The sequence below is a fragment of the Hemitrygon akajei genome, chromosome 19 (genome assembly GCF_048418815.1).
Source record: "Hemitrygon akajei chromosome 19, sHemAka1.3, whole genome shotgun sequence".
In the NCBI taxonomy this organism is placed as follows: Eukaryota; Metazoa; Chordata; class Chondrichthyes; order Myliobatiformes; family Dasyatidae; genus Hemitrygon; species Hemitrygon akajei.
In genome coordinates this window covers 68,205,385-68,220,019 of record NC_133142.1, presented here as the reverse complement: position 1 = coordinate 68,220,019, position 14,635 = coordinate 68,205,385, and the positions used below count along the sequence as shown (strand labels likewise).

The 14,635-nt window shown below is 43.2% G+C and overlaps 1 protein-coding gene across 3 annotated transcripts in view; it reads left to right on the top strand.

The window, feature by feature from the left end:
- The window catches only part of LOC140742020 (5'-nucleotidase domain-containing protein 2-like), a 99,362-nt gene that overhangs the window by 24,904 nt on the left and 59,823 nt on the right, over window positions 1-14,635 (top strand). For 2 of the 3 annotated variants that reach the window (XM_073072701.1, XM_073072698.1), the window contains exons 3-6: window positions 615-689; window positions 6,741-6,796; window positions 7,115-7,208; window positions 12,429-12,557. In XM_073072701.1, the coding sequence (XP_072928802.1) occupies window positions 615-689; window positions 6,741-6,796; window positions 7,115-7,208; window positions 12,429-12,557 (354 nt within the window). The remainder of the gene's footprint in view (window positions 1-614; window positions 690-6,740; window positions 6,797-7,114; window positions 7,209-12,428; window positions 12,558-14,635) is intronic. The other variant, XM_073072699.1, reaches the window with a different exon arrangement.

The following is a 14,635-nucleotide window of genomic DNA, read 5'->3' as shown; positions in this document are numbered from 1 at the left end:
TTAACATTTGAATGTTAAAGCAATTTCAAGGCTTTGTTCTTGTTTAGGTAATGATTATGCTTGAAGTTACGTGCAGAATCACTTCTTTAAAGAAAGGCGCAGTGTTAGTTATAATGTTCAACTGAAGTGGTGCAACGCTGACTGTCAGACTTCTCTGTAGTAATGGGAGTTCTGACACTCTTCCCAAAGACCCAAAATAGGGTCAGGGGGCACACAGATACTGGCTGCACTTGATTAGATAACAGTGTGTAGGGTCCGAACGCAAAACAAGTCAAAGGTAATAACTTACAAGGCTATTGTAAGGGTGTTATTGTAGGTAAGAGTTCCACTTCATTTGATGAAGTTTTATTAATATGATTAGACAGGTTTCAGAATGAAAGCTCAAAGCATTTCAAATTTTATTGCTTGAAATAGTTTATGTTGCATTTCTCCTTTTGTGTTCTGCTCCGTTTCAAGTGTACGGTTCTGCCAGTTCTCCTTCTGTTTCCAGGCACATAAAGACCAGCAGTGTTTAGCTTGTATTGTGTGAACTCTTTCAACAATGTGCAGCTGGCAAAAGTTTTATACATTTTTCCTCTTAAGTGTTTATTTTCATCTTCAATTATCTCTTGTAGTATCCAGAAGGGATCAAGGAGTATGAATACCAACCAAACTTTGCCATCAGAGGCCTCCATTATGATGTGCGGAAGGTAATAGTTCAATAAGGAATCAGTCTTCATTAACAAGTGTGTAGTAAACAAGTCTGCCCAGCCAAACTTCAGTGTTACTTATCATCACCCTCCCTCTTAGCAGAATGTGCATGATATTCCATGAAGCCACACTACATTAATGAACGTAGACATGTGAATTTTTAAATACACAATCCATTAATGAATGTATACATGTGAATTTTGCAGTTCCTGCAAATGTTGGAAATCCAGAGGAACACGTGCAAAATGCTGGAGGAACTTGGCAGATTAGGCAGTGTTATGTCTTCCCTGAATTGGATTGTTATTTTATTTCTAATTACTAGCTCTTACTGCTTGCTTGAGGGTACCCAACTGTTGTTGTTTGCTTACTATCACATTGTTAAGTAATTGGCTTTCATCATCAGGGTGGCCATTTTATATCGTTTGTATATTTCAGTCAGTTGTTGGAAGTCAAGGGAGTTTTGAGCAGCGTTTGAATCTGCTTTTTGTTACTGTAAGTTCCAGGGGGAGAAGTACTGTATTTTTACATGGACACCTGGCATACTGTAATTACCTCCAAGTACAGCTATGCCAGGACTGGAGTTATCTATCTGTCTCGCTTGAGAAATGGGGAAAGTCCCTGAGTGAGGGTAGTGTAGGCAGTATCTATGGAGAGGATGAAGCAGTCGACTTTTCAGGCCAGGGCCCTTCAACTGCCTGAAGGGTCTTGGCCTGAAATATTCTTCTGTTATAGATGCTGCTTGATCTGCTGTTCCTCCAGCATTTTGTGTGTAAATTTTTTCCTGTAAGCCAGCCAAGCTTTGAAGCTGGGTAAACTTTGGTATCCATTAACGTTAACTTAGTTAAAATCTTCAAACACGAAGAAATCTGCAGATGCTGGAAATTCAAACAACACAACACAAAATGCTGGTGGAGCACAGCAGGCCAGGCAGCATCTATAGGGAGAAGCACTGTCGACGTTTCAGACCGAGACCCTTCGTCAGGACTAACTGAAAGGAAAGATAGTAAGAGATTTGAAAGTAGTGGGGGGAGGGGGAAATGCGAAATAATAGGAGAAGACCGGAGGGGGTGGGATGAAGCTAAGAACTGGAAAGGTGATTGACGAAAGTGATACAGAGCTGGAGAAGGGAAAGGATCATGGGACGGGAGGCCTCAGGGAGAAAGAAAGGGGGAGGGGAGCACCAGAGGGAGATGAAGAACAGGCAGAGTGATGGGCAGAGAGATAGAAAAAAAACAAACAACTAAATATGTCAGGGATGGGTTAAGAAGGGGAGGAGGGGCATTAATGGAAGTTAGAGAAGTCAATGTTCATGCCATCAGGTTGGAGGCTACCCAGCCGGTATATAAGGTGTTGTTCCTCCAACCTGAGTTTAGATTCATTTTGACAGTAGAGGAGGCCATGGATAGACATATCAGAATGGGACTGGGACGTGGAATTAAAATGTGTGGCCACTGGGAGATCCTGCTTTCTCTGGCAGACCGAGCGTAGGTGTTCAGCGAAACGGTCTCCCAGTCTGCGTCGGGTCTCACCAATATGTAAAAGGCCACACTGGGAGCACCGGACGCAGTATACCACACCAGCCGACTCACAGGTGAAGTGTCGCCTCACCTGGAAGGACTTGTCTGGGGCCCTGAATGATGATGAGGGAGGAAGTGTAAGGGCAGGTGTAGCACTTTTCCGCTTACAAGGATAAGTGCCAGGAGGGAGATCGGTGGGAAGGGATGGGGAGGCGAGTGGACAAGGGAGTAGGGTAGGGCGCGATCCCTGCGGAAAGCAGAAGGGGGGGAGGGAAAGATGTGCTTGGTAGTGGGATCCCGTTGGAGGTGGCAGAAGTTAAGGAGAATTATATGTTGGACCTGGTGGCTGGTGGGGTGGTAGATGAGGACAAGGTCCAACGTATAATTCTCCTTAACTTCTGCCACCTCCAACGGGATCCCACTACCAAGCACATCTTTCCCTCCCCCCCTTCTGCTTTCCGCAGGGATCGCTCCCTACACGACTCCCTTGTCCACTCGGCTCCCCATCCCTTCCCACCGATCTCCCTCCTGGCACTTATCCTTGTAAGCGGAACAAGTGCTACACCTGCCCTTACACTTCCTCCCTCACCACCATTCAGGGCCCCAGACAGTCCTTCCAGGTGAGGCGACACTTCACCAGTGAGTCGGCTGGTGTGGTATACTGCGTCCGCTGCTCCCGGTGTGGCCTTTTATATATTGGTGAGACCCGACGCAGACTGGGAGACCGTTTTGCTGAACACCTATGCTCGGTCTGCCAGAGAAAGCAGGATCTCCCAGTGGCCACACATTTTAATTCCACGACCCACTCCCATTCTGATATGTCTATCCATGGCCTCCTCTACTGTCAAAGTGAATCCAAACTCAGGTTGGAGGAACAACACCTTATATACCGGCTGGGTAGCCTCCAACCTGATGGCATGAACATTGACTTCTCTAACTTCTGTTAATGCCCCTCCTCCCCTTCTTACCCCATCCCTGATATATTTAGTTGTTCGTTTTTTTTCTCTGTCTCTGCCCATCACTCTGCCTGTTCTCCACCTCCCTCTGGTGCTCCCCCCCCCTTTCTTTCTCCCGAGGCCTCCCGTCCCATGATCCTTTCCCTTCTCCAGCTCTGTATCACTTTCGCCAATCACCTTTCCAGCTCTTAGCTTCATCCCACCCCCTCCGGTCTTCTCCTATCATTTCGCATTTCCCCCTCCCCCCACTACTTTCAAATCTCTTACTATCTTTCCTTTCAGTTAGTTCTGACGAAGGGTCTCGGCCCGAAAAGTCGACAGTGCTTCTCCTTATAGATGCTGCCTGGCCTGCTGTGTTCCACTAGCATTTTGTGTGTGTTAGTTAAAATCTTGTTCTGTCTCTGTTTTCAGCTTTATTTTCTTTTTTTAGTTCATTTTAATGTCTCCACGGCTCTTATGGTGTCTGATGAATTTCCTTTTATTTAATGTTTAATTTACCCACTTTTTTATTCTCCCAGTTTTTGTTTCTCATTTGCCTTTCTGTCTTCCATATTAACTTTCATTTCCCCTTTTTACGTGCGCTTCTTTCTTTTCCTGTTTCCATTAGGCTTTATTCATTTGACTTTAAAATGTTAACTAGTTTCTTCTGTGGCATCAGGTGTATCTTTTCCATGGGGGGTGTATGTGGCTGGGAATGACTTGATTCCACCTGCCTTATTCACTGTATAGATCTGCATGCTGTATTTTGTGATGGAAAGATGGTCCATCTACTGTGACACTTTTCCTTTTTCTGAGATATAATGGGACAGTTTGGTTAAGCATTATAGCCTTACAATAACCACATATACTTTGCAACACAATGCTCACTCAGCTCTGTTATACTGTATGAAAACAGACTATCTGGTTAATATAAATTGGTCTCAAGTACTTCAATGTTTACATGTTTGCTACATAAGTTCAGCATCATTAGTTGTTCCCGTAGGTGGCTTCCTCATCCCCTCATTTAGTGAGAAATGTTATGGTCCATCATTCTCTTACCTGCATACCTTGTCTAGAGGGTTGCTCGAGGAATATAAAGAATGTAAAAGGAAACTTAAGAAAGAGATTAGAAAAGCTAAAAGAAGTTACGAGTTTGGTTTGGCAAATAAGGTGGAAGTAAATCCGAAAGGCTTCTACAGTTATATTAAAAGCAAGAGGATAGTGAGGGATAAAATTGGTCCCTTAGAGAATCAGGGTGGTCAGCTATGTGTGGAGCCGAGGGAGATGGGAGAGATTTTGAACGATTTCTTCTCTTCGGTATTCACTAAGGAGAAGGATATTGAATGGTGTAAGGTGTGGGAAACAAGTAAGGAAGTTATGGAACCTATGACAATTAAAGAGGTGGAAGTACTGGCGCTTTTAAGAAATTTAAAAGTGGATAAATCTCCGGGTCCTGACCGGATATTCCCCAGGACCTTGAGGGAAGTTTGTGTAGAGATAGCAGGAGCTCTGACGGAGATCTTTCAGATGTCATTAGAAACGGGGATTGTGCCGGAGGATTGGCGTATTGCTCATGTGGTTCCATTGTTTAAAAAGGGTTCTAGAAGTAAGCCTGGCAATTATAGACCTGTCAGTTTGACATCAGTGGTGGGTAAATTAATGGAAAGTATTCTTAGAGATAGTATTTATAATTATCTGGATAGACAGGATCTGATTAGGAGTAGCCAGCATGGATTTGTGCGTGGAAGGTCATGTTTGACAAACCTTATTGAATTTTTTGAAGTAGTTACGAGGAATGTTGACGAGGGTAAGGCAGTGGATGTAGTCTATATGGACTTCAGCAAGGCCTTTGACAAAGTTCCACATGGAAGGTTAGTTAAGAAGGTTCAGTCGTTAGGTATTAATGCTGGAGTAATAAAATGGATTCAACAGTGGCTAGATGGGAGATGCCAGAGAGTAGTGGTGGATAATTGTTTATCGGGATGGAGGCCGGTGACTAGCGGGGTGCCTCAGGGATCTGTTTTGGGCCCAATGTTGTTTGTAATATATATAAATGATCTGGATGATGGGGTGGTAAATTGGATTAGTAAGTATGCTGATGATACTAAGGTAGGAGGTGTTGTGGATAATGAGGTGGGTTTTCAAAGCTTGCAGGGAGATTTATGCCGGTTAGAAGAATGGGCTGAACGTTGGCAGATGGAGTTTAATGCTGAGAAGTGTGAGGTTCTACATTTTGGCAGGAATAATCCAAATAGAACATACAGGGTAAATGGTAGGGCATTGAGGAATGCAGTGGAACAGAGAGATCTAGGAATAACAGTGCATAGTTCCCTGAAGGTGGAGTCTCATGTAGATAGGGTGGTGAAGAAGGCTTTTGGAACGCTGGCCTTTATAAATCAGAGCATTGGGTACAGAAGTTGGGATGTAATGTTAAAATTGTACAAGGCATTGGTAAGGCCAAATTTGGAATATTGTGTACAGTTCTGGTCACCGAATTATAGGAAAGATATCAATAAATTAGAGAGAGTGCAGAGACGATTTACTAGGATGTTACCTGGGTTTCAGCACTTAAGTTACAGAGAAAGGTTGAACAAGTTAGGTCTCTATTCATTGGAGCGTAGAAGGTTGAGGGGGGATTTGATCAAGGTATTTAAAATGTTGAGAGGGATAGATAGAGTTGACGTGAATAGGCTGTTTCCATTGAGAGTAGGGGAGATTCAAACGAGAGGACATGATTTGAGAGTTAGGGGGCAAAAGTTTAAGGGAAACACGAGGGGGTATTTCTTTACTCAGAGAGTGATAGCTGTGTGGAATGAGCTTCCTGTAGAAGTAGTAGAGGCCAGTTCAGTTGTGTCATTTAAGGTAAAATTGGATAGGTATATGGACAGGAAAGGAGTGGAGGGTTATGGGCTGAGTGCGGGTAGGTGGGACTAGGTGAGATTAAGAGTTCGGCACGGACTAGGAGGGCCGGAATGGCCTGTTTTCCATGCTGTGATTGTTATATGGTTATATATGGTTAATTAATGTTGTTAACTAAATCTTGTTCCTATGTGGTCGACTGTCTTTGTGCAAGGCAGGTCAATTGCAAATCCAAAATAATTGGAGTACATGAAAAATATGCCACTTGAATGGATACTCATCCATTATTATTGGTGAATGTTCCATTGATACATCCTTACTATAGGATCTAAATCTTGAAATTTCTTAACATTGTATTACCATTCACTTCTTGTACCAGTTACAGACTACTAATAAATACTGGTCTTGCCAGTGACAGTCCTGTCCCAGAAACAGACATGCTACTATTTCCTTGTGTGGATAAATTCCAAGCACTGTATCAATGATTATTGTTCAGTGATGGCAAATTCTGCCTGGATACCAAATGTAAGTGTCTCAACTCAATCAGGTGAATGTGAAATGCAGCTCTATTGACTTGTGTAATTGCTCTTGATCGATGGGAACAAAAATCTGTTTTAACTGACATATCAGATTTGCGTGAACTTCTCCCTAAGCCAGACTGTGCATGGGTTATTACATGGCAGTAATTTTGCTCTGAATTTAAAGTCCAGTATATAAATTTGCACTTTGTTTTTGATAGGGAGTTCTAATGAAGATTGATGCTTTCCACTATGCTCAGTTAGGAACGGTGTATCGGTATGTAATCTATGCTGCTATACAATATTTTATGTGAAATGGGAATTAGACCATAAGACATAGGAACAGAATTAGGCCATTCGAGCCATTCAATCACGGCTAAATTATTATTCTTCTCACCCTTTTAAAACTTAAAACATAAGTTAATATTCACTTTCTGCACTGCAGCAGTTTCAGAATTAGTTCTTGATTAACGTTGTTAGCCCATAGAATGTTTGTTGATAGAACTCTTGTAGTCATCTGATATCCTAATGCTTTCCCTTCATGTGGAATGCATGTTCTGTCAATAATATATAATTAATATGTAGATGTTTACAGGGGACTCAGTCCAGTACCAGATGATGAAGTGTTACACATGTATGATGGAACCCAGCATGTTCCTCTACATCGAATGAGTGACTTCTATGGCAAGGTAACTTTTCTTTTCAGTATTTGTTTATATAATGATAAATACTCAATGTGGTGTAAATTGCAAATACAGCGATAAGAAGAAGCTCTTTGAGTTTGAGATATGCATTTAAAAGGTCAATGAGGATTTGAAGGAGAGAAGGCTAGAACTGTTCATTGGTGAGCAGGATGAGAAACTTAGATAATCTGCCAATTTGATCAATTTGAGAGTGGTGTGAGCTGGAGGTCTAGGAGCAGGCTGTTTGTCTTAAGATTCTGGCAAAGACACACAGAATTCCATTTGTTTTCATTGATAAGCTGTGGTTTCAGATCTTATCCAAGAGAAATCATTGTCAGGGTAGCACAGGCTACTCTGGTGATGATGGCTGGTTCTTGGCTTGTGAAATTCTAGAGGGAAGAAAGGTCCCCAGGGGCGACAGCACGATGGTTGGTGACTGTAGAGGCCAGTTCTAGATGTGCAGACTCTGGTGCAGTAGGGACACGGGAACAGCTGGGATGCAGCGCCTGGGTTGTAGGATCCTTCCTGCGTCTCATCTTCACCAGATGCTCTTCTGAATTCTTCAAAATTCTTGGCTGCTCCATGGGTCAGTGTTCCCTAGCAGTCTGTTACAAGTCAGCTGCTGACACTCATTGACCTCAACATTTGCCAGAGAGAGCTGTTGCTAAAGTTGGTCTTTGTACCTCTTGCATGGAGAACCACAATCTCTCTTGCCCTGAGAAAGTTCTCTGTAGAGTACTGCTTTGTAGAGTACCTGGAGTTGTCTATGCGAGACACGTGGCCTGGCCAGCGGAGTTACCTGAGAGCAAAGTGGCTTCAGTGCTTGGAAGTTGAGCTTCTCCAGGACCTGGTTGTTGGAGATGCGATCCTGCCAGTCGATACCCATGATGGAGCAGAGACAGCGCTGACGGAAGAGCTCAAGCAACCGGATTTGCTTGTGGTACAAGACCAAGGCTTTAGAGCCATACAGCAGTGTTGTGACAATGGCATCAGTGTATACCTGGATTTTTGTGGACAAATGCAGCTGGTAGTCCTTCCACACACATTTCTGGAGGCACTGTTGGCTCTAGTGAGTCGATTGTCAACGTCCCTTACTACGGTAGTGTCAGAGATGACGGTGCTCGGGTGGAGGAACTTCTCCACCTTGGTGAAAGTGGGGGCATCAATGGTGATACGAGGTGCGTTTATAAACACCACGAGGGGGCCTTCTGATGGAGGATCATTGCTTTCTTCAGATGGACTGTTAACCCAAAAGCTCTTGCAGCCTTGGCAAACTGAGTGACTGCAGCCTGTTGTGCATCCTCTGTGTGTGAGAAGAGCACAGTCATCCACTTGTGTAGCTCAAGAATGGCCTCTTGCATGGCTTTTGTTCGGGCGAGAGGGTGGCGGAGGTTGAAGATATTTCTGTCAGTGCGGAACTGAATGCAGATGCTCTCAAAGGTGGGCTTGTTTAACCACCTTTTAACTCGGAAACCATTAGAAGGTCTACAGACTTTTGTCCCCATTCTGAGATATTTCTGCAGACTATTTATAGGACAAGCCTACAAATATTTGAATATGCTTGAGATATAGCTTTTATGTGTTAACTATAAACAGCTATTTACTTTTTCTTTCAAGGGTACTTGTTCCTTCCCCTTTCTTAATAAAATTAACTCATTGTGCCTGACTTGAGATGTTCCAGCCTACACAGCAGTCACTGGCTGAGACTGTTTGTGGCAGGGAGAGAAGATTTTGCACTACACTGTCACTACTTCGATTAGTTTATTGCCTTTTCCCTGGCAGGACGTGTGCGCTCAGTTCATCAGGTACACTTGCTCATCAAAGTATTATCTAATCAGCCAATCATCTAGCTGATTACTTAATGCAGAAAAGCATGCAGACATGGTCAAGAGGTTCGGCTGTAATTCAGACCAAACATCAAAATGGGAGAGAAATTTGATCTAAGTGACTTTGACTGTGATGCCAAATGGGGTGCTTTGAGTACCTCCTGGGGTTTTCACACACAACAGTCTCTAGAGTTTGCAGAGAATGGTGCGAAAAGCAAAAAAAAATCCAGTGAGTGGCAGTTCTGTGGGCAAAAACGCCTTTTTAATGAGAGAGCTCAGAGGAAAATGGTCAAACTGGTTCAAGCTGACAGGAAGACAGGAGTAACTGAAATAACCACACAGTGCTGTGCAAAAATTCATCTCTGAATGCACAGCACATCAAACTTTTTGAAGTGGCTGGGCTACAGCAACAGAAGACCACGAACATAACCTCAGTGGCTATATAATTAGGTACGTTTCAAAACCCGAGGGCTTTTAAATGTACAGTATTTCATCAAATAAGCATAAATTTGACATAATAGTTGTGATAAATCTACTGGATTATTGTGAACACATATCTGGTAGTAATCACATGCAATGGTTTTGAGATCTTAAGCAGTTTGAAATTGTTTAGGGGAAAAGTGTCTTTTAACTGAATAATCATATGTTAATTGCAGTGATTTACTGCATGCATGATTGTTTATCACCTTTGGCAGTCAGCCAGGGTCAATAATGACCGACTTCAGCTCCTAAAACATGCTCTCCTTAAGCATTTCACCTCTGAAGAGGGAATAGAGGGAGTTGTGCCGAGCAGATTGGATCAGATTGGTATCATTGTTGGCGCAGATATGGTGGGCTGAACGGCCTTTTCCTGTACTGTTCTATTGTTTGGTTTTGTGGGTCCTGAGATGGCTACTGTGGGAACTACAGATTTGTCCATTGGACCATTTCTGCACCGAAAGAGCTCATAATGAAGTGCCTGTATGGGATTCAGGGGTCTGGCATACAGATACTGTAACCTACCTAACAAAGCTGTGTGTAGCTAAGGCCTCAATACTGAGGAAATTGATCTGTGAGAAGACACCAATTTTGATTCACTTCTCCCAATGAATTGGAAGAGTTTGTGGAGATGGTGTCAGTGATATTTTTCCAGTGCCTGCTGTAGGCAGTTTGGGACTCAAAAGCATATAGCATCACTGCTGCACGGAAGGCTATAAATTTTATACCAGCTCTGAGGCCCTGATCTTCAAGTACTGTATCTTATTTCTTCCATCAACACAAGGCTATGTTACAGCATTAAATGTAGTGGTAACTTTTATCATCAATGTCTGTCTTTGCTTAAGAAGTAGTTCCTGAGATTGTGAGAAGAAGGAAATGAAGAGGGCTGAGAGATAGCATGAAGTTGCTCTAGAAGGTGAGGTAAAGGGGAATCCAAGGGCTACTATAGATGGACTGTACTGAGAGTAGAATGATAGCAAGGGACAACATTGGTCCCCTTAAAGATCAGAGTTGTCATCTATGTATGGAGCCAAACGAGATGGAGGAGATTTTAAGTAAACTTCTTGCATCTCTATCAGTTTGGGAGATGGACACAGACTATAGAAGTGAGGCAAAGCAGCAGGGAGGTCATGGACTGAATACAGTTTACAGAAGAGGGGCGAGTTTGAATAAGTTAGGACTTTATTCCATAGAACGTTGAAGAATGAGAGGAAACTTGATAGAGATTTACAAAATGAAGAGGAGTATGGATAGGGTAAATACAAGCCGGTTTTTTCGACTGAGGTTGGGTTAGACCAGAACTGGAGGTCATGGGTTTAAGGGTGAAAGGTGAAATGTTTAAGGAGAGCATAAGGGGGAACTTTTCTACTCAGAGGGTGGTGGGAGTGTGGAATGAGCTGCCAGAGCAAGTGGTGGATTTGGGTTCAATTTCAACATTTAAGTGAAATTTAGATAAGCACATTGATGGGAAGGGTATGGGGGGGCTAAGGTCTGGGGGCAGGTCGATAGATTAATAGTTTGACACAGGGCCAGATCTCAGTAGCCTGGTGAGCCAGCAGTTAAATGCTGGCCTCACAGGTGACACCAGTGTCCTGGGAATGAAATTGTAAACTTATTGATGTGTAAAGGGGATGAGAGTACAGGTCACAGCCCAACTAAAATAAACAAATCTTTGTTGATAAACCTGGTAGTGCATTGTGCTCATGAAACCAGGCCAGACGTAGCCAACAACAGGTTGGACTGTACTGGTCTATTTAAGCTTTGTGTAAACAAAAAAAAATGCTGATGTATTTTAACAAAATATATTGCAACAACAGTTCTGTTTCTTTTTGTTTTGCAATATGTTTACATGTCAGTTTTAAATATAGTACCTTGTGTCTCTTCTGCAAGGTGAGATACCGATACCATGTATTGACACTGAGTAAATTAGTAGAGACTATATTTCTGTAATCTTAAATGGTAGGCCAGCAAAACTCCTAAATGAATTAAGAGGTTTTTACGAGAGGAGTCTGATGTTTAAAGAGTAAGTCCCATCATATAAAGTTCTAAAAGCAAGTGAATTCCAGATGTCTGATAGATACTATTACAGTACCAGGTAGAAGACGCACATTATTGATGCTTAGATTCCCAGATGTCAAGTTCATTAATGTGGCACATTTTGAGTGGCATATTTGATTCCAAAGGCTTCCCAAAGGCTACATTATAGTTTAGCAGTGATTTCTATTGTTCATTCAGTAACTGCAGTTGGATTTCAGTTCAAATGGACAAAGATAACCTAACCCAAAGTGAACTAGTTACAATCAATCAATTTTACCATGACATCATTTGAAAAGAAAACTACTGGGTCTTGAGGACCATCAGTTATAGGAAAAGTTGAATAGACAAGGACTTCATTCACAGGAATATGGGAGAATGAGGTATACAAAATTGAGGAGTAAAGTTGGGGTGAATGCTTGGAGGCTTTTACTGTTCAGATTGGTTTAGACTAGAACTAGAGCTCGGAGGTATAGGGTGAAAGGTGAAATATTTAAGTGGAATCTGAGGGGGTCATCTTCAATCAGAGGATGATGTGTGTGGATCAGGCTGCCAGTGGAAGTGGTAGATGTGGATTCAAATGTAAGCCATTTTAAAAGACTAAAGATATGCATTCCATACTTCAATCTGGGCATCTAGTTTACTTACAGAGGCTACAACTCAACTCTGGCAGGTTCCTTTAAGGATCACATCAAAGTAACAGCAAGAAGGTTTGGAATGGTGAGAAGTTGTAACTGTGAAACTCTAAGGCCTCAGTCAAGCTATTCCTGCTCAATAGATAGTTTTTAAAACTCCCCTCTAAGCAGAAGATTGTGATATAAGTGATTTTCTGGGGAATTGTAACGTCGTGATATTATTTATGAATTTGCATTTTGTTTTAATATTTTAGGGCCCTTCAATGAAGCAGTTCATGGATATTTTCTCTCTGCCTGAAATGACTCTTCTGTCATGTGTCAATGACTATTTTATTAATCACAACATTGAATATGACCCTGTTCATCTCTTCAGAGACGTAAGTGTAAGTATAAAAATTTGCTCCACATGAACAGTGTTGGTGCGTAGTCAAGTGGTCAAGGCTTTGGGCTGGCGATCTGAAGGTCATTAGTTTGAGCCTCAGCTGAGGCAGCGTGTGTGTCCTTGAGCAAGGGTCTTAACCATACACTGCTCCTGCCCAGTGGCAGTGGCTGGTGCAGTATGGACAAGACAAGACTTAAACCATGCTGAAATGTTTTGGATAAAAACACAAAATGCTGGTAGAACTCAGCAGACCAGACAGCATCTATGGGAGGACGTAGTGATGACATTTCAGGCCGAAACCCTTCATCAGAAGTGAAGTAACATGGGATGGTCGAGAGGGGATAAGAAGTGGGGGGAGGGATGAAGTAGAGAGCTGGGAAGTGATAGGCTGAAGGGAAATGGGCTAGGGGAAGGTGGAGAATTATGGGAAATAAGAAAGAAAGAAAGCAAGGGCTGGGGGGAGATTATAGTGAGGGAGAGAGAAAGAGAACCAGACTAAAATTATAGATAGGGATGGGGGTAAGGGGGGGCAGGGGTATCAATGGAGGTCTGTGAGTTGAATGTTCATGCCGGCAAGTAGGAGGCTACCTAGGTGGGAGATAAGGTATTGCTCCAGCAACCTGCGTGTGGCCTCATCTTGACGGTAGAGGAGGCCATGGACAGACATATCGGAGTGGGAGTGGTCTGTGGAATTGAAGTGTGTGGCCACAGGGAGATCCCGCCACTGCTGGAGGACTGAGCGCCGGTGTTCAGCGAAACGGTCTCCCAGTCTGCAGTGGGTCTCCCCAATGTATAAATGGCCACATCGGGAGCACCGGATATAGTATATCACCTCAGTTGACTCACAGGTGAAGTGGTGCCTCACCTGAAAGGACTGTCTGGGGCCTAGGATGGTGGTGAGGGAAGAAGTGTGGGAGCAGGTGTAGCACTTCTTCCAACCATCCTTCCGACATCATATCATTGTGTCTGTACTAATTGACAGCTACCAATGTTGGTTTCAATAGCTGAATGCTCTTAATGACCCCGTGTCCCACTTGTGCCCACACACACAGTTTCCCAACCTTTTTTATGCCATGGACCCCAGCCGTTAACTGTGGTCCCTAGGTTGAGAAACCCTCTAGAGCAGCTGCAGTTGGGCTCTCCAGCTGGGTATTTACAGACATCAGTGCCCACCCACGACATTAATGAGTTGATCTTGAGAACACTGTTATAAAGTATCTGTTGTGAAATTTAGGAGGAATTACTAAATCTGGATTAAAGTCTTCATTTTTATGAGTGTTTTTATATGCACACACACGTACCAGACTTGTGTGGCCATTGGACGCCTCACTGTGCTCAGAGTAAACAGATACGCACACGCACGCACACACGCATCAGACTTGTGTGGCTGTTAGACACCTCACTGTGCTCAGAGTAAACAGATACGCATGCACACACGCATCAGACTTGTGTGGCTGTTAGACACCTCACTGTGCTCAGAGTAAACAGATACGCACACGCACACACACACGCATCAGACTTGAGTGGCCATTGGACACCTCACTGTGCTCAGAGTAAACAGATATGCACACGCACACACACACGCATCAGACTTGAGTGGCCATTGGACACCTCACTGTGCTCAGAGTAAACAGATATGCACACGCACACACACACGCATCAGACTTGTGTGGCTGTTAGACACCTCACTGTGCTCAGAATGAACAATTTTTAAATAGTGTCAGTTGCATGTGCTTATATTTAAAAAGCAGAGCTTTTTGTCACTGCTAGTTGGCAAGAAATAAGCAGCAGGACAATTCAGGACCGTTTTGGTCACTGCGGTTTCAAGCCATCAGGGGGCTGGGTTTCAGATTTCTAGATCATTGGAACCTCTTCTGGGGCAGGTGGGACCTGTATAAGAGAGACGGGTTTCACCTGAACTACAGGGGGACCAATATACTTGCAGGGAGGTTTGCTAGTGTTATTGGGGAGGGTTTAAACTAGATTTGCAGGGGGATGGGAACCAGAGTGCTAGGGTAGATAGTGGAATGGGGGTAAAAATAAATGATGTTAGTAGTTCATGCAAAGTCACAAATAGTA